This window comes from Penicillium daleae (genome assembly GCF_028827525.1).
Source record: "Penicillium daleae strain IBT 16125 chromosome Unknown utg000008l_segment0_segment0, whole genome shotgun sequence".
Lineage (NCBI taxonomy): Eukaryota > Fungi > Ascomycota > Eurotiomycetes > Eurotiales > Aspergillaceae > Penicillium > Penicillium daleae.
In genome coordinates, this window is record NW_026623156.1 from 304,137 (window position 1) to 323,478 (window position 19,342).

General features: G+C 42.9%; 3 protein-coding genes across 3 annotated transcripts; all 3 read right to left on the bottom strand.

Moving 5' to 3' along the window:
* Nucleotides 1-1,310: 1,310 nt before the first annotated feature.
* On the bottom strand, nucleotides 1,311-2,873 carry N7458_008779 (ankyrin repeat domain-containing protein; the record flags this gene model as incomplete). The annotated part of the gene is made up of 1 exon (XM_056912161.1): nucleotides 1,311-2,873. The coding sequence occupies one exon, from the start codon at nucleotides 2,871-2,873 to the stop codon at nucleotides 1,311-1,313; it is 1,563 nt and encodes a 520-aa protein (XP_056761010.1).
* A 10,931-nt stretch (nucleotides 2,874-13,804) lies between these two features.
* On the bottom strand, nucleotides 13,805-15,356 carry N7458_008780 (uncharacterized protein; the record flags this gene model as incomplete). Its single annotated transcript, XM_056912162.1, has 3 exons — nucleotides 13,805-14,513; nucleotides 14,715-14,985; nucleotides 15,038-15,356. 3 exons carry the CDS (start codon nucleotides 15,354-15,356, stop codon nucleotides 13,805-13,807), a joined length of 1,299 nt encoding a protein of 432 aa, XP_056761011.1.
* Nucleotides 15,357-15,486: 130 nt separating this feature from the next.
* N7458_008781 (uncharacterized protein) lies at nucleotides 15,487-16,495 on the bottom strand (the record flags this gene model as incomplete). Its single annotated transcript, XM_056912163.1, has 4 exons — nucleotides 15,487-15,648; nucleotides 15,721-15,820; nucleotides 15,936-16,041; nucleotides 16,234-16,495. Coding segments are annotated over 4 exons (630 nt in total), but the record flags the coding sequence as incomplete, so codon positions are not given.
* Between the last annotated feature and the right edge of the window lie 2,847 nt (nucleotides 16,496-19,342).

Consider the following 19,342-nt stretch of genomic DNA (forward strand, 5'->3'; position numbering starts at 1 on the left):
TTGGGGAATAAGAGTCGGGCAGCGGGGAAGCCGGGAAGGAGGAGCTACCATAGTAGGCTTCATTACTGTACGATCGGACTGTTGTCTTGAAATTCCGGCGGTTTAATTTGTGGAGATAACGAGAGAAAGAAAGATATTAGAACGTGTAAGTCCTGGAACGGTGTCGGTATTCACCAGGGTTCATCAGCAGAAGGCGAGGTTAAGGCACTTTCAAGCTTGTACACAGAAGTGCGGGCGCTACCGCAGTCACGACGGAGAGTGCTAGCCATGCTCCCAGCCAGACCGAAAACAACTCTAATTCAAAGGCCACTCAAATGTTTGTTTAATCGTCGCTCTTGTACTCGGCCCAGACAAAGAGAAAACCTGTCTATACTGTATCAGACGATAGGGTTCCTAGGGTGAAAACTGACGCTGGGCCTGGCTATGCCATGCCCGGGGAGTGGCGGTGCGTATCCCAGAAACACGACATTATATCCTGGGAAGCTATCAACTCCAGGAATGATCAACTGATACCGCCGTCATAACCGAATTTTTAGAATTTTTGCACTTGGCGTGTGTTACAAGTAGGCTTCGTTCACCGAGATTGAAAGTCGAAATACGCGGATAGCGCTTCGCTTCACCGTTGCAAAACGGCCCCATTCAAGACAAGTTGGGCTCCAGCCCCACTCTCCAAACATAGCCAATCCGTGTTCACCTCCCTCTGTTTTCACCACCCTCTGCTTTCACCACTTCTTTTACCGCCCTAAACCCTGCCCAGTTTGGAATAGGCTCTCATGCCATAATGAAAGGTGTTTACTTCAACGGCTCCTCTGGGATCTCTAGACCACCAGCCTACTTGACCTGGCCAAACTCATCTTAACCGTTGAATGGCGCTATGTTCTGAACTCTGAGCTGTAACCAGACACGGTGTGATAACTTCAAAGTAGTAATCAGTGTTTTCGTGGGAACCATATTTTTGCAGTTTTAGATCTACGTTGGTATAGTTAACCCCCATCCTGGTAACATGAAGTGCCCCCTGTGATGAAACGCCCACTAGGTACCTGACCGCCTCTCCGTCGTCATTGCTCAGATGTTTCCATGTAACGAGATGGCCTGTACCAGCTATGAAATACGAAGGATTGACCAGGCAATAAGAGTAACGAAATCAGAAAGGGGTAATGTGAATATGAGGGTGAAAATGAGTGACTCTGATGAGCTAAACGATTGAACTGCATGGGGGTTGAAATACCCATGAGAATACCAATGACCCGGGGGTTACTAACCGGAGGCGTCCTAGATATAGCACGAATGACTGTAAATCAAAGAGGGGGTTATTGAGGAGTTGCAGATCTCAGTTGAATCCAAGGAGTCCATAAATTGCCTGTATCCATTTTCCTGACACCATGAAATCCCTCTTGCCAGTCGATCTGCTTTTGAATAGCGCTTTTCACCAAACCTGTTTCTTCCCAGCACACTACATCTTTCATCGTGAACGCGGCCAGTCTCCCATCCTCAAGCAGTGCGTTAACCACTTGGAGATTTCCTCGCTTGGCTGCGAGAAACAAGGGATGCTCTAACCGATTATTTTCCAAGTTGGGATTGAGATGACGGTGCAATAATAGTGCCCTCACAATCTCCAGATTTCCATCACGCGCAGCGATACATAAGGCAGTATCCCTAGTCAGACATATGCGCTCATTGACTAATAACTGCTCGCCTTGCTTCACGAGCAGTTGAACCGCTTCAAGCGCTCCTTTTTCTACTGCCTGGCATAGCGGCGGATCTCCGCCTCTCGCATTGATGTTAATGCCTCGAAAGTTGAGAAGCATCTTCAAAGCATCAATTCGTCCCAATTGCACAGCGACTTGCAAAGGGGATTGCCCTCCGGCTAGAATATTCACGTCCAATCCTGGTGTCGCAAGCCAGGTCTGCAGAATTGACTTATCTAGTCTCAATATGGCATGATGTAGAGAGCTCGAGGGATTCTCATACTTGCCCCTGCCACCGATGAAGTTGATGTCCACGCATTTATGCCCGAGAAACCTTCTGGTGATTTCATCGCACTGCGAGCGTGAAGCCACCCACAGTGGCGTATTTCCATCTCTGTTAGTAGCATTGGTGTTAATACGAGGATGGTCAAGAAGCAGATCAAGCAGTTCCAGGGATTTCATCCGGACCGCAAGGTGAAGCGCCGTGTCACCATTCCGATCATGCCTCTCTAGATTAAGGTTTTCCTCTCTGAGAAGTTGCTTGACAGCATTCAGAAAGCCATGAGCCATAGCTTGGTGTAGGGGTGGATCACCGCTGTCCAAGATATGTTGGCCGAAGGCTGATAGAAGAACATGGTGGGACGACATCACCTTCACCATCGAAACCCGGTTTGCGTGAAAGGCCCAGTCTCTTGGAGAGTGGCCGTGATGATCCTTCACATCGCGGTCGGCTCCGCGCGATAACAGCAACTGTGCAATTCCAATTCGGCCCCAGAAAACCGCCAAGTGCAGTACGGTCCTGCCGCGCGCATATTGGGCATCTAGATTAAGGCCCTGCTGCTCCAACACGCTTTCCACGATTACATACGTCCCATGTATGACTGCATACAACAAAGCATCCTCGTGCATGCGGTTCTTCAGGTAGATATCCAAATCTGGCTGTTTGAGTAAGAGCTTAATCAGGTCCGCTGACGAATACTTGATTGCTCTCATCAATACAGTCTCTCTGCGGAAGAACGCATTGATATCGGCGCCGTGAACGAGCAAATCTTCGAAAAGAGCACAATCATTGTCTTTTGCCGCTAGATGGAGGAGATTGCTGTTTCGATATTTGATGTTGAACTTGAGAATTGAGGGGCGTAGACGGAAGTGGAGATCCATGCATGATCCTGCCACGGAAAACATGTCGCCTTCCTTCAGGTAAGATATGATCTGCCAAAGAATTTCATTCGGCAAGCCTAGTAGAGTTGTCTATAGCATTTTAGTTCATCGGTGGACAGAGCTCGGGAGGAAGGGCATATCACGGACCATGGTGTGATTTGGGTACAGTTGACATAGAAATGTGTCGGGTAGTCAGATGCACACTCGCTGGTGATGTAGGTAAATTTATATAGCAATCGATTTCGAGTAAGGAGGGTTGAAGTGCAGTGAAGGGAACTTAATGTACAATCTTATCATTTCGGTCAACGGTTTGGGCTCCTAGGAGGGCTTACATGGTTTCTAGGAGCGCAGTGAACACTGTTTTTGCATGAGTTCGATGAAGAAATATGTCGGAGCAAGCTATGACAATATGGACTAGTAATCCGCTCGGACGAATAGGGACGAGGTTGAGGTAAAACTGAACCAATTCAGGATGATTAAGTTGATTGATTGAAGAAAGAACGAATATCATGGGGCAGGTTGAAATACCCCATGGATGGCTAGGTACACGGTGTTACGACAGCCGTAATGCCCAAGATACCAAATTACTATACAAAACACAAAGGAAAGTGGGTCACTCAGTATAGCCCCTGTCTGTTGAGATGAGGGATAGGATCTAGGAGGAGCGATAGCATATGCCAGCAAATGAGTAATATTGAAGATGTCTGACTAAAGTAACCCCCTGAATGGAAGCGTGCTCTACACGCTTCCCAACTGTCCACTTTACCATATAAGGCTTAATGCGTCTTAGGGAGGATGGCAAGATAACCGTCAAAGCCTCAGCGGCATTGAAGACTGCTGAAACTCAACCAACACTGTCTAGTGGCAAGTTACAGTACGGTGGTTGAAGTTGAATTATACCTACTGTATCCCAACATTAGATCTCATAGGCAAATTCTTACTATTAGGTATCTATCTTTATTGATCAAACTACTGTATCTGACGCCTCACCACAAAATTACCTAACGGCAGGATTGCGAACACTTGCTGATCCCAACTCTTTGCCTCCTGACCCCGGGGAAAGTTTCGGTGAGGTTCCTGGCACAAACAAAGATGGTGAATGTCCGTTGTAGCTATGTTAGGATTTTATCACATTAGGAAATCACCGCATTGCGGAGTCTATAGTCGCCAATTGAGTTCGGCGATGGAAATTGTGCGTGAGCTGGTAAACTTCAAAAAAAACGTGAGTATCTGACTTATAAAGGCCTTGACGCTGCGTTCACAGACACTATCTACAGAAAAACTTATGATTGTTGCAACAATGACTACGCGAATGGAAGATATACGGGACCAGAAACTCTGCGAAAACAATACAGAAGGAGCTGATGACTAACGATCCGAAACTAAGACTGTACTTCTGGATAGTACGCCGGTAAGTAGTCAGATGCACTACGGGAGTCCTGCAAAAAGCTCAGCATACTGACGACTATAGCTTGATGCACTTCAGTCTGATAGCTAGTATCTACTGAGTTCGCGGCTATTCCAATCGGTGCTTGACACGCTGGACAAGCTGGAACGTGATGACCCGAAGCTTGCTTTTCAGGCAGCAAGGCTGGTAGGATTGTTCCGGCGACTGTGGGAGTCATGTGTCTCCAAGTATATCGACACCTAAGGCCTCGAGGATACAACCCAAGCCCTGCAAGCTAACAATGCACAGTTGAGATAGGAGGAACATCGATTGAAAAAGCGTGAGGAGGATCAAGTCGGTCGACTTGCATCTTTCCAGGAAGGCATGGAGCACGCCCGAGACTAAATGCTCGATGCACTCAGGAACTAGAATATGTATGTTTCGGACGATGTGAAGATAGCTTCGCAAGTAGTCCCGGTGAATGAGTGATATACGAACATCCGTGAGGTAGACTTCCGTGGCATGTTTAACGAGTCTCCAATACAATCAATTGCTTCGCTAGGGGGAACGTTGCTGTAATATACAACCGTCTTTCCTCCCTCGTGTGGTCTTCTGTTATGTCCTTGATAAGATTACTGTACCGTAATGCACATCGTACATTTTAGAGAGATTTAATATTTGATTTGGCCGGTTAAATGTAGTACGAATATCAATATAGATACTCGAGTAACTACTTAGCAATCTTGAACCCTGTGCAAACATCTTATATAAGAGCCATATTAATGAGCTATTCAGAAAATGAGGTAAAGCCTAGAGCTACACATATTGATTTAATTCAACTCTCAAAGCGAGAAATTGAACAATAATATACTTAACATTTTCTTCTACTACACCGAACAAATAGTTAGTGGATATTCAATTATTTGCAGGCACCTAATTTCAGACAACGTGCCAATACTTAAACAATTAGCATCATCGTCTCTCTAAGGGGCACGAAAATGTCCTTGACACGATCAAGAATTCATCAATAGATCTCTCATCTATCAATTCCCGAAGCCTATGCCTTTTCTATAGTTCTACAGCTTGTTGCGTGGCTGCTCTATTCGGTTAGGCGCCATAGCTGGGCCTGGTGCCAGGATAACCACTAACGAGATCAATACTATACGCAAACCATCAGTGTAAATCCAGCCAGGTCTATGTGATAGACTTATATGTCCCCAGCATTAGCGCCCTACAGGATAGCGTAAGCGATGGAGCGGGGAACATAGGGCAGATAATCATATGATATTCAAGTATTTTTACGTCGATGCTTCTCCTGAACATACGAATTACCATAATGTATTTAGATCTACTGGTCGGACGAGTCCGAATTTAGAATGTTCGTGTTTAGTAATTTACTGAAATCACCGTGAATCGCGAAATGCAGTTTATGCAGCCGCGTGAAAATTCCTCTTTCTGTAAGCATCTCCCTTCTACAGCTTATATATTCCAGTAAACAGAATTTCTTGCTGGTGTTCCAATTTTTCACCATGATATTGAATCACAGGATTTTATTATTCAGCCACCCAATAATCAACATGCCTCGGATTTTGGGATGAACAATCAACTACAGTAAATAGCGTAGATAGCTTCTCTCTTTACTATCTTGACCGACTCTCTAAACATGGCTAATTCGTGTTCACCACCCTCTCTTTTCACCACCCTCTCTTTTCACCACCCTCTCTTTTCACCACCCTCTCTTTTCACCACCCTCTCTTTTCACCACCCTCTCTTTTCACCACCCTCTCTTTTCACCACCCTCTCTTTTCACCACCCTCTCTTTTCACCACCCTCTCTTTTCACCACCCTCTCTTTTCACCACCCTCTTTTTTACCACCCTCCTTTTCGCCACCCTCTTTTTCACCACCCTCTTCTAACCGCCAGTCCTGCCAATCTACCACTAGAAAGCAGATCACTTATCACAAAATGCCCAAGGCTCGATTTATCTAGTGATATCCTACGATTGTACTTGATAAATGCGACACTAGCCAAGATATTTAGAGCGCTCTCTGCCTCTGATATGACTGTTCTTATTTTCACCCGTCATATCTTGACTCAGTCATTAACCCGGAAATGGCAACTGAGCGTGGTTCCCGATCAAATAGCTCTGCTATGGAGAGAAGATTGTATTGTCAGAAACAATGCCGCAGGAAATCAAATTTGATGAAAAAGGCATGTGAATACAGCAAGATGTGTGATGCCGATTTATGCCTTGGTATCCGCCTTCGAGGAACGGGACGAATATTCTGGCTATCAGCAGATACTGCCGGATTTTGGACTTTTCTTTCTTCGCAAGTGGTAGGTATCTAGCTTTTCACAGGGCTTGCAGAAGCTGACCTGTTAGGGCTCCCTGCTTCCACCTCCCACCTTACTTACAGAGCGAGACATCCAGAAGTCGAGGCGTTCTAAACCAATAGCAACGTCGGGCGAAGACGAAATAAAAGCCGACAATCTCAGTCCACATCAGCCAGAGTGACAAGGTAGACAAAAGAGCATATGAAAATTTATCACTGAAAAAGCTTCCAAAGCTTCCTGTACCTTATACCGTTGAGAGGACTGTGTCCTAAATAGCATAAGACATACTTTTCATGGTGCCTAGTACCGTCTATTAGAACAGACTGCTTTCCAGCAAATAAATGACTATTCATACCATCCTCTGGCAAAAGTATTTGCTTATTCGGTCCAAAAATTCAAAGGGTATATGGCTCCCTAAACATAGAATTTTCATTTTTAAAACTGGAGACTTCAGTATCTTTGCCCTAAGGCAATTTCAAAGGTGTGTTAGAGAAACGAGAGAGCTTAGCTTTCGAAAGAGAGGGTAGTAGGTGCTTCACTTATATCGACCTATGTTATACTCAAACCACCCAGGCCTGTCTTCGCCCTCCCTCTCTTCACCATCATCTCCACCAATCATCCGATTCAGAGAAGCCTCCACATTATGTCTCATCACTATTTTGATATTATCAAAATACAGTTAGAGTTCTGGGGCTTTATCTCTAGCACTGGTACAGTGCATTACCTGCAATCTCAAGATATTCTAAGATGGGTGATTCCCAGTCACAAACCCTCGTCTTAAAGCCCTGCTGCTACAGTATGCACTGCTTCTAGCTAGCCTATTCTCAGAGAGTGGATAGACTTATCATTCAACGTCAAAACGAGGTTCTAAGGGACTATCTGTCTTCGAAATCCTCTATACCGCTTATCTTGGTATTGGTGTGTAGTATTCTCAATTGATACGAGGCTACCTTCACTAGCGAAATCTGCTTCCTCCCTAACGATCGCTTGTCTTATCTCAGGTCCACTGCCAAGGCCTTAGCGCTAATCCTTTATTTACCGGGCCGCTCTAAGTCGAGGGCCACCGTAAGAGACTCCTTACCCATTACCATGGCTATCAACGTTTTCGTTTCGCCACCCTCTCTTTTCACCACCCTCTCTTTTCACCACCCTCTCTTTTCACCACCCTCTCTTTTCACCACCCTCTCTTTTCACCACCCTCTCTTTTCACCGCCCTTTGCCTCCTTGCCCACTACGCATGTGTCGTTGAATCCCTTGAACCTTCTAAACCCTGTCCAACTAGTATTATCACCACCTATCGACTGGTCTTCCTGATCAACTGTGCAGTGATTCTCGAATTTGGCTTAACCAATGTACCCTGAGTAATACTTGCCTGGCCCTACCGCCTCGGTCATATCGCAGATCATTACTTGAGCAACCCGCATTAAATTGAGGGGCGCTACTTTACTGCGCTTACGGGATTTTCGAGCTCTATAATAAAATATCTAAAAGTTGATACACTTATGGAACAGATGTGCGGCTTCTATCTCTCATAATTTCTAAGAATTTTCCATAGTAAAGCCAAATAGACAGCTGACTTCATTCAAGACGGGTTTAACGAAGCCTAGAGAGTAGATATAAAGAGAACACACCTCTAGATGTAGGTTCATGAAAACGGTGTTGTCTTACTGTGCTACTATCATCCTACAGGATACTCGTACATGCCTACCTAAGCTCTCTACGGGTGTGGTCAAAAATACCGTCAAGTTTGAAATTAGGTGATTGATATTTGACTTCTACGGGCCAATAAGGGTTACAGTATCTTACTTTGTACAAGTTTTTATGATCTAGGAACAACTATGTAGTGATATAACAGAAGTCTTATTATATTCTTATTCTAGGAACGCGGGGGTCTCTTATTAATATCTGTATAGTCCGTGCATGGTTGCTGTTGATAGCCCACTACAAAGGCCTCCTCCCTTTATTATCAATTACATTAACATCGATGTGAGGATGTCCTAGAAGCTAGGTAACGATTTCGGCCTGCCTAGCTACCGCTGCGAAGGTAAGGGCTGTCTATCCTTCAGGTCCTCGGTCGTTGACTGAAATTCGAACCTGATAATATAGAAGCCGTACTATAGACCAGTGTTGGCCTATGATTGCTGCTAGAAGAGGACTAGCTCTATCTGGACCTCTTTGATTGATATCGATGAATTTCCACCGTAAAATTTCTTTAACCATCAACGTATGTCCTAATCTACATACGGTCCACATTAGGGATATACTTCGAGTATCGGCTAGGACGGACAAGGCTGGATGCCTCAAAATGCACCGCACAATGGGTACTAGCTTCCTCTCGATTGCAGCCGTTAAAGGGGTGACTCCAGATTCATTGCAAATACTAAGATCAATATTCGGCCTCCGCAAGATAGACTTCACAACGGCTTCTTTGTCGCTCTCCACGGTATAGAACAATAGACGTCTACCGTCCGCGCTTTGAACGTTGACATCGATTTAAGTAGAATCTAGTAGTGATAGGGTGGCCCGGTCGAACTTTGTATATAAGAGCTTTTTTAACGCTGAAAGAAGAGGCGTGTCTCCGCGATCGTCGCGGATATTAACCTGGACCTAAGGGTTTTGAATTAGAATTTGAATTACGGCAGAATCGGCTTGTTGCGTAGCTAAATAAAGCAGAGTTTCGCCGTGAAAGTTAGCGATATTAAGATCGGTACGGGGATCTGATAGCAATTTTTGAAAAATATATGTTTCGCCGGATTTAACTACATACATTAAAGGTGTTATGCCTTTATCGTATTAACAGTTGAGATCGATCGTCTTTGAGAGAAGCAGTAGTTGCACCGCATAAAGGTCGCCGCTAGTCACTACAAGAGAAAGCGCGCTAAGGCCCTTAGGACCTTGGTAATTTGTATCGAGTCCTGATTGCTCTAATAGAAATATAATAGCCTCTCTCTGCCTTAGTTTAACTGCCAGGCACAGCGGTGTGAGTTTTTGATATTCGGCGTTAACATCTGCCCCTTTTTTTTAGCGACTTTTTAGCCATGTCCAATCTTCCATGAGCCACTGCACGCCATATAGGTAGCTGCCGGTAAGCGTAGAGATGCTAAAAGAGCATTTCATCATATAGCGGATATATAGCGCGACAAACTAGACATAGCTCTAGCATATCATCTTTGTTGAGTAATTTGAAAATTAAAACGAGGAGCTCTGATGGGAGCGTTGACAACATTTTGAGGAGCGGGTAACCCTTGGCTAAAATGCGAGGCTGTTAGATGAGGAAAAAGGGGCTTAGATAGGCTTTTAAATCAAAAGATACTGTTTTTCACCGAACTGTATGCTTAGCAAACAGGCACGCTATTCCCAGGAAGTCCTGCGGCATGTGTGAAATATTTGATTACAGTATCTAATTGAAACATGCTTATGCTCGACTAGCTCGTCGGTATATCCTATCTCCCAGGAGTCGTGACTTGTTTGAATAGCAAGACCATCTATGTAAAGTCCTACACAGGTTTCGCGAAGCAAAATTTCTTTATTGTATTTCAATTCACCCCAACTTCTGCATTAATAGACACCTTAGGCAATAGCTTGAGCTCTCGGGGCAAGGACTTGATGAATATATAGTGTCCTAGGATCGGCATTACCGGTCCTGCTAACCACAAACTTGGCCCTCGGGCCGGTACTAGTCGCAGCGACTAGATCCTAGTATACTCATATTTTTGGAGCCATTTGTTGAGAACGGTATGACTCAGAAGCTGTGGCCAACATATAAAGTTCAATCCCTTAACCAGACAAGCAATACTAGAAATTCATCCAACCCACAAGTATTCGGAAGTGGCTCTCGTGCATTCATTTTTGCACTAATTGGTTAATAGCCCCTACGTCCACGATCCCGGTTCTATTCTGTTCTTTCAAGAAACAAACAATGGGCCAATATTGGCTACTGGTTTGCCCGTCTAAACGCGAGTACAGTTGATGATGATGATGATGATTTCATTTACCCTGACCCCTCGCGAACGATATACAGGATTCGGCAACTATATATATCTTTATGCGTACATTTGCCGTATACCACTTCCTAAGCGAACTTAATGCCTCGCCGGGGCCTCTCGTGGCCCAGCAGCCGTTTTCTTTTCATGCTACCTTCATGGTATTCGGCTTTCAAACCGATATGATGCTTCGGCGAAGTCCAAGACAGCTTCCACTATCTTAGCCCTTGAAGCACTATTGATCCTTCCCCTTCCCTCTTCGCCAGGTCCCCCCAACAAGGTCGACATGCTGTTGAACGCTTCACCAACTTTCCCTCGGAGCTCTCGCCGTAGCTCTCTCAGCTCCGGATAGTCCAGCAGAACGTGGGTTACACTCTCTCGTTCGCCATAGGTACATAGGTCGTCATCGTAGAAACGGAAGGTCTTGCGTATGTTGATAGCTAGCAGTGTCCCGTCCGTAATTGCGTTAGCAAGTAAGCCCGATTTCTAGGTAAGGGTCCGTAGAGCCGTCGCGTGTACTTGGCCGGTAGTGTATTGTCGATCTGGCGCAGGTGACTGCCGGTCTTCGATTCTTTCTATTCCCTTTTCTATTGATCTTGGATTCCTTGCCTGATGTGTGCCCTCTCGCGTGATATTAAAGGCCCGAATGGGTGTGTCTTGCCCGGTATAGCTGCTTCTTTAGCTAACTAGTCGGCAATATCATTTCCGGGTATTTTGCAGTGACCGGGTATCTACTCTACTGTAGTCGAATTGCTGTGCCGTGGGTCTTGGTGTTCTTGACTGCTTGGAGAATAGCGTGGATGATCTGTTGTCCTGATTTATTCCCGGGATTCTGAATGGCTTAACATATATTGCAAGGTTTTATGTATAGGCTCTAAGGATACGCGGTGCTGTATATCTTAGGATATATATTGGCAGATTAGCGATAGTTGCCCTTTCGGCTTAGCCACCGGGCGTTAATAGACTGTGTATGTGTGTACCAAAATAATCCTAACACAAATAAAGAGGGCTAGAGAAACAACTGGTTCGGACTTCTAGTGGAATCTGTGTTGTCTAAATCAATTTGTATAGGACAGTCTGTTCGCCTTATGAAATCTGAGCGGTTTGCTTACTGTATAGTATAATTTGAGTAACCGTGTCCTATAAATCAAACTCTCCTCTTCACTGGGCGATCACGATTGCTGGAGAAGTTTTACTATACGTTACTGTATTGTAGGCTGGAGAGAGGAAGTGAAACATTAATTAAAGTACGATAAACATTTACCGCTAATTAATGAGGATATTTAATTCCTCCTAGCCCTCAAAAACCAGTACTAAGATTAATTGCTCGATTGACGATGGTTCTATAGCTTGCTGAAGCAGTTGCGACTTCAAACACGCATATAAATAGGGGCTTCTCGCGCTAGCTCCTTGTGATAGAATGAGCTACCTGGTTTCTTCAAGATAAATTACGTTCTTTGTGATATAACACCCCTTGTTAATATGCCAAAACTCAGAAGAATCCCACGAGAAATTTTTGACCTCATCGTGGAAGGAATGCTCCCTAATTCTACCAAGAATATGGCCGATGCTCTCCTTTATAGCGAGAAACAAGAAAATATACTATAGAGGGCGATATTCAAAAGCGATGAATGGATTGATAAGGTATTGGAAGTAGGGGCTTGCCCTTCCCTTATTGGCCTAACCTTGGATATAGTTGGACAGCCCGATTATAGAGGACCGCGGCGTTACTATGTTCTTTTATCAATCAACGACTGGTATGGAGATTTACAATATTTCCAGTATCTTCTTTTCAAGTCTCTTAGGGAAGGATATTACTACGAAGAAGCGAAGTTCGAAATCACTCTCCCAGAAACGACTTTTACAAACACTGGTACGACGTGCAAGATGAAGATCCCGGAAATTATACTTTATATAAACGATGTGATATGTTCTGCTGAGTGTATCGAGCTTGACAAAAGCGTCTTACGGAGACTTTTCAAGCGAAGCGAGGTTTAGACGCAGTATTCTTTTGCTATTTAGAAAAAAATCGGCTGTATACAGAGCCCAGATATTTTCGGAACCAGGAAGACTATTTCGAAGCGACGTTATCTAAGCCCGATTTGTGGTATGTATCTTGTTTGCAACGGGAAAAGATAGCGAACTATTTTGAACGTTCCCGAATGTCCTCCCGTGACCCCAATTTTCAGTGCTAGTAGTAGAGGTGATATCATTCGCTAGGAACTCTAGTCTTATCATTAAGCGATCGCTTGCTTGGCTATTGCAATAGGACTAGATTAGGGATGAATGACTCGGGGGTAATATACGGTGGTCTGCAGCTGGGAAAGAAAGCGCGAGTATTAAAGGGGTAATCTGTTTTTGCATTATACTGTAAAATCTTATATCGTATCTTATTATCTACTAGTCATTTATTTAGAACTCGGAATAAAGGAGGTTGCTCGAAGTTATGCTTTAACGATAGCCCTAAGGCAAAGCCCCATCTTCCTTTAGGTGTCAAATTAATTCAAAGTATTGTTATCTCCTTAGCAGGGAAAGACTTAGGGTGTATCTATAGAGGTATCCTAGGTGTCTCCAGAGACATTTCCAGGTCAGCATCGGGAGACCGTCTTCTCCAAGCTTCTTCTGAAAGTGGCCCTACTGCTGCTAGAGTGATCCAGGCTGCTCCGGGAGCGATCCAGGCTACTGCTGGAGTGATCCAGGCTGCTCCGGGAGCGATCCAGGCTGCTCCGGGAGCGATCCAGGCTGCTCCAGGGGTGACCCAGGCTGATCCGGGAGCAATCTAGGTTGTTCCAAATTATACTAAAGCATCCTGGGAGACATTGGGGTAAATGGCCTGGGTGGTATGAAATACCTACTGTATGTTGGAATAAGAAGACTCTAAATAATACGATAATTGAGTCTTCTTTATTTACCGAATCATTCTACGCAAATACTCTGCTTGCAAAGAGGCTAGTATTGTACTATTTGGTCTCCTATGCAGTCTTTCGGTGATTTTGGACGACAGGCAAAACGAGCATAGAAAAGGCGCATTAGAAAACAGACTAATGGCTCTATATTATAGAACAGAAGCCCGCTTTGCGGCTGAAGATAGACGGCTGATGTTCGCCTCTCGCCCTGCGTTTAAGTGAGAAGTGGGAAATCAACAGGTGAAGGAAGAGTGAATTGGAAGAGATATTAGCTAACGAAAAAAAAATGCAAAATAATAGTGCAGGAGCGTGTAGTGTTCGTCTATTCCAAAAACGTCGCAGTATTCAATTGTCTTGAAAGCCTCTCTTGGGTGCGGTATTAGACAACTCTTCTGTAAGCTTCTCCTGAGCGCGGCCTCGCATAACTGTACCGTAGGCTATCTCCGCATAGTTGACAAGTATCGATTTATGCTCGAGGGGCTGATTATCACAGATATTACATAGAACCCCCTCGGTTGGCCAAGCAGTGTTCACGTGCTTTCGCAAAAAATGTCGCGTGAGTGAGCCAGGTATCGTATGCTTCGCAACTCGTTTCTCGAGCGGAAGATTGGGATTCCCGACACACAAGAAACATATCGTCGGCCGGACCTCGGGAGACTTGATCCGCACTGACTCTATCGTATTCTGGAGTATAGATTGTTTGTCGTCTTGTGTTAGGTTCTTACGTTGCTTGGAGGAAGGACAGTAATCAAGATCATCGACAGCCTGTCGGCGACGAGACTGGGCAGGCCTCTGTGTAGGGCGACCTTCTTCTACGCTATAGAAAGCTGTTACCGCGTTGATTGTATTAATACGACGCTGATATTCAGCCTCTACTGTAGTACCTGGTATAGTCAAGATGGTATCAATGACTCTTATAAACTCTGGACTTGAGGGGGCAGCATTTTCTAGTGCCCCTAGGACTTTCGTATCTACCAACTTTCCTTGCAGTTGACGTTCGAGATCAATCACAGGTTGCTTATTCTTGTAGTGCTCCAGGTTCTCACGGACACGCCTATTCCGTTAGCGTTGCTTCTCGCTACGGAGTTCGAGAATAGCTCTATTTTTCTTCCGACTAGCTTCCGCCGCTCTCTCTCGAGCGGTTTCTAGCTTCTTCTGCAGATAGCGATGAGACTCCGAATCTTGTTGCGGATGGTCATGAGAGATTCGAAACTCGCTCTTAGCGAGTTCGAATTGGGCTTAGCGATCTTCCTACTTCCGTTTCCGTTCGTCGACTTTATCTTGCTTTGCGCGAACCTCCGGGAGCTCGGTAATTAGTCGAGATTCTTGAGGTGAGAGTTTATAGGGTCGATCTGGGTTAATAGAAGTACTCAGGGAACAAGCAAATCGTATAAGGGCTGTCTGTGATCCCGTGTTTCTTATAATACCTTGAACGTCAATATCGACGTCTACTTTATAGTGTCGAACAAACGTGCGAATATCTGAGTACTGCAATATGACGTTCTGAAGGGCGTCCGTTACCTCTTCTGTTCAAACTATTAGTCGTTAGCTTGTTGAAGGGGGCTTGACTATATAGACCACTCTTATTGAATACTTTAGCTCTAGTATATCGCACAAGATACGGCCTTGCGATTTGCTCTATGCTAGTGATTTCTCTAGCTCGGCGTATACGGGAACGTATCATAGACGATGTTATTGGCTTTTCCAAGATAATGCGATAACCGGCGATATCCCGAGCAACCTGGCAGAACACGAACTTATCCTTTATCTCTTCCTTCAAGACCAGCTGTTGTTGCCCTAGACTATCTAGAACCCGAAGGCGATAGAGATTCTCGGGACAGTCTAGTACCGGTCTATTCAGAGATCTTTTCTTGAAGCCTTTGATATAGAAGAGCATGCCGAGTAGACAAACATACGGACTAAGCACTAGCGTTAGGTCAAAAATGATCTCTAGGATTTTAAACTTATTCCTATTCGCAATATTAGCCTATAAGCCCTGGTATCAAGCAAAGCCGAGCTAGAAATACCTATAGAGCCTTCTTTCCGAGAAACTTCTTAGTGAATTCTAGAGTGAGAAATATGAAAAGCCTAGAGCGTCCTCCTTCTAGGTCTCGGATCAACGTTAGCGTAAGGTCACGGTACCGAAGCCCTAAAAGAGCACCCGGGCGGCTTGTAGTGATGGCGGCGAGCTAGCAGTAAAAAAGGACCTGAATACGCTGCTAGCTATAGAGAAACGTTGTTTCGGTGGTTGTTAGAAGCACGCGTGCGAACTTAGCAACGTCTTCAATGTATATGTTTTTCTTCGGTCGCCGTGTTAGCTTAAGGCCTTTTTGCGTGGCCACAAGTGCAATAATCTGAAATCTATTAGCAAGTGTAATATCCTATCTAGCGCACATAGCTTTTACTGAGTCCTTATATCTTGAACTTTGACAATTATTTCCTTGCCTAATCCCGACCTAGTCTGCTGTTTGAGAACAAGGTGCTACTACTTCTAGAATGACTTAAGTGAGCTTTTGTATCTAATGCCAGGGCAGTGTCGGCTATTTTTTCTACGACGAATATCACAACGCTAACCGAAGAATCTATACAAGAAACAGACTATCTCGTTAGAATCTGAGATCTATCGCTAGCGCTTCTAAGGATCCAGATTAAGATGTTCACAATATCTTACAAGAGACTACTAGTCAGATTTAAAGAAAAGACACTTTTCTGATAAAGAACTTACCTGTTCTAGTACATAGTAGTTTCATCGAGTTTCCCCTAGGTGTATTCACTGTATCTCTTCTGTCGGAGCTGAGAGACGTCCAAGTTCAGAGCTTTGGCTATGTAGTGTTCTGGTAGTAGCTGACCCTCATTATTAAGGTATTCGTTATTAGAGTCACTCTCATCGTCGCCTGAGCCCTCACTACTAAGCTTAGAGTCGCTTGTGGGATCGCTTTCAGATCCGCTATCCGTGAAGATCGCGTCTATATCGGAGTCTGTATCGCTCTGGCTCTGATCTATACTGTCCAGAGATATAGCCGAGTAAGAGCGGGACGCTATAGTGAATACAGTTTCTAATCCAGTCATGACTAACTCGTATGCAGCAACTTATCGACAAGCAAGATAGTTAGAGACAGGATTTTGCTCTTCTTAGCTAGGTGAAAGGACGGACCACGACACGGGTTAACGGGGAATTGAAATGGCTATAGCTAAAATGGCGGGCCTCGAAATTTAAATGAAAGTGGCGAAGCAAGAGGCAGCTATTTCTGGCTCCCCCTTCCACAAACCTGAGCTTCTAGACTAGTAGATCATGGTCATTCTGTATACAGGTCGCGCAGCAACGGCTAGCGTCAGGAACAAAGATGGTGCGTGGCGACAAGTTAGGTGCTGGGTGGGAATTAATTGCCCCGTGCTAAGACTCGGAACGGTTAGCAAGACTCTTAAAACGGCGGCAGATGCAGCTATTTCCAGCAGCCTGCTAACCGTCACATCGTTAAAACTAGTTAACCTACCGCAAAGATCAACTATTATCGTATTAGTAAAGATATAGAAGGCGATCACGAATTCAATTACGAACCCTATCGATTAGCTAAATTAAAGAAGATTGTTTCCTATATCCTCTAGAAACGTACGTTAAAACTATTCGAATTTATTTATTTTGATATTCAACCTTATAAGCTAACTAGAATTAGTAGTATCGACTATATTATTGTTATATATAACGATATAACCCGAAGGCGTTGGTTAATTCTAATTAAGACTAAGGGACAGGCTTCTAATATTTTGGTTAACTAGGCTACTCAAATCCATAATATTACTAGATATTAGCTATTTGAAGTTCGAACTAATAGCGATTTAGGTTTCTTGCGATTTACTAGATAGATTAAAGAAAAGGGCACTATTGTTACACTTTCGCTACCTTTAATATATAAACCTAATAGTATAGCCGAATTATTAGGTTATATTATTATTTAAGGAGTAAGAACTTTAATAATTTTAGTACTAGAAGTACCCGCCTATCTCTAGCTAGAGGTAGTAATAGTAATAATATACGTTTTGAATAGAATTCGCCGTCTAGGTTAGTTAGAGTCACTAATTAAGATATAGAATAAAGCCTTAGGTCTTCGAGATATAGGTCTAATTAACCTAGGTTTTTTGCGTGTATAGTTTTCAAAAGCCTACGTTTATATTCTAAAAGAGCTAAGGGTTTAAGGAAACAAGATAGCCCCCCGCGTATAGGTTAGCTATTTAGTTAGCTACGAGGGTAATAATAGCTATATCTATAGGATTTACGACTCTTCTAAGAGACAGGTTGTTTTACGCCGTGATATTATATTTTAGGAAGAACTATTACTAATACGATATTTGCTAAAATTAATTAAAGATCAAATTCTAGAAAAATTATAAGAACCTCGCGACTGCTACCTATTAATAATCTAGAGAACTAAAGAAGATATCTCTTAGCAGATATAACCTATTTAATAGCAAGAGCAAAGCTAATTGTATTCGAATCTACTAGAAATTATTATTTATAAGGTAATTAACCCTATTATACTAATTACCGATCAGGAGTTAAGTGTATTTTATCAAACTCTATCGATTACTATACTAAACCTACTTATATTATTAGAACTAACTATACTAAGATAACAGAAATCTATTACTTTACTACTTTAAAAGATAACAAAACTAATTATATTACTAAAGGCGAAGATATAGACTAATTCTTTAATTCAAAATTTGTTACTAGTACTAATTACATAATCTATTCTAACTTCTTTAGTTTCTTGTTAATCTTCTTTTTCTAAAAATCAAAATATGACCGATATTTCCTTTTTACTAATTTAATAGGCCTAGCAAACTATTCTATTAACTACGCGACTATAAATTATATATATTTAACTATATATAATTCGAGATTTACTACCGAATATACTAGTAAAAAGATTATTTAGTAATATAGCAAGTATACACGATCCTGATTTACTAATTCTAAGTATAGAAGATTTTTCCCGACCGTTATCTATTTAAATACTAATACTACTAGGTACTTTTCTAAGAAGTTCTTCTATACTAATTCATTATTCTTTTACTCGAGGTTCTTCTCTAGATCTAATTACAATTATATAGTCTCCTCTATAAATTACTTAATCTACTTCTTTAACAAATCTAATTAAGTAGACTGCTTCTCCTAACCTAATTTAAATTTAAATTACCTATCCTCCTAAGCTAATTAACTAACTAGTTTAATAATAGCTAATTAATTAACTAGCTTAATAATAACCACCGAGAAGATCTGCTAGAGAAAGAAAGCTAGTAGATTTAGGTCCTAGTATAGTAAGATATCCTAAGAAAGGCCTAATAGTTTTGGATCTATTAATAATTACTATTAAAGAAAATATACTAGGCCCTAGTATAGTTTATAGTATAACTAAGAGGATTCGTTCGGGAGTAGTTAAAATCCCTAATACCTATATAGAAGTAAAGAAATCTGATTTTGTAGATTACTAGTTATAGGCAGAAAAGGTCTAATTAGATAAGATTACTACTTCTAATACTATAGTTCTTATTCCCTATCTACCGAAGGGCACGTTAATCCTACTAGGTAAATAGGTATATAATATAAAAACTAATAGCGATAGCTACGTTTTAGAATTTCGAGCAAGATAGGTAGTGTCAACTTATATAGGGTCTTCCCGCAGATGACTAAGCCGCCACCATCTTTTCCCCGGAAGATCACCTTCATGACCACTATATTGATTTATATTAATCCTCAACGATCTCGTATTAAACTGCCTATATTAGCCGGAGACTACTCAATACTCCAAGATAACCTCGGATATTCTTGATTTCTTCATATGATATTTACTATGTACCTCGTGTTATAAATTCTGTTTGCTT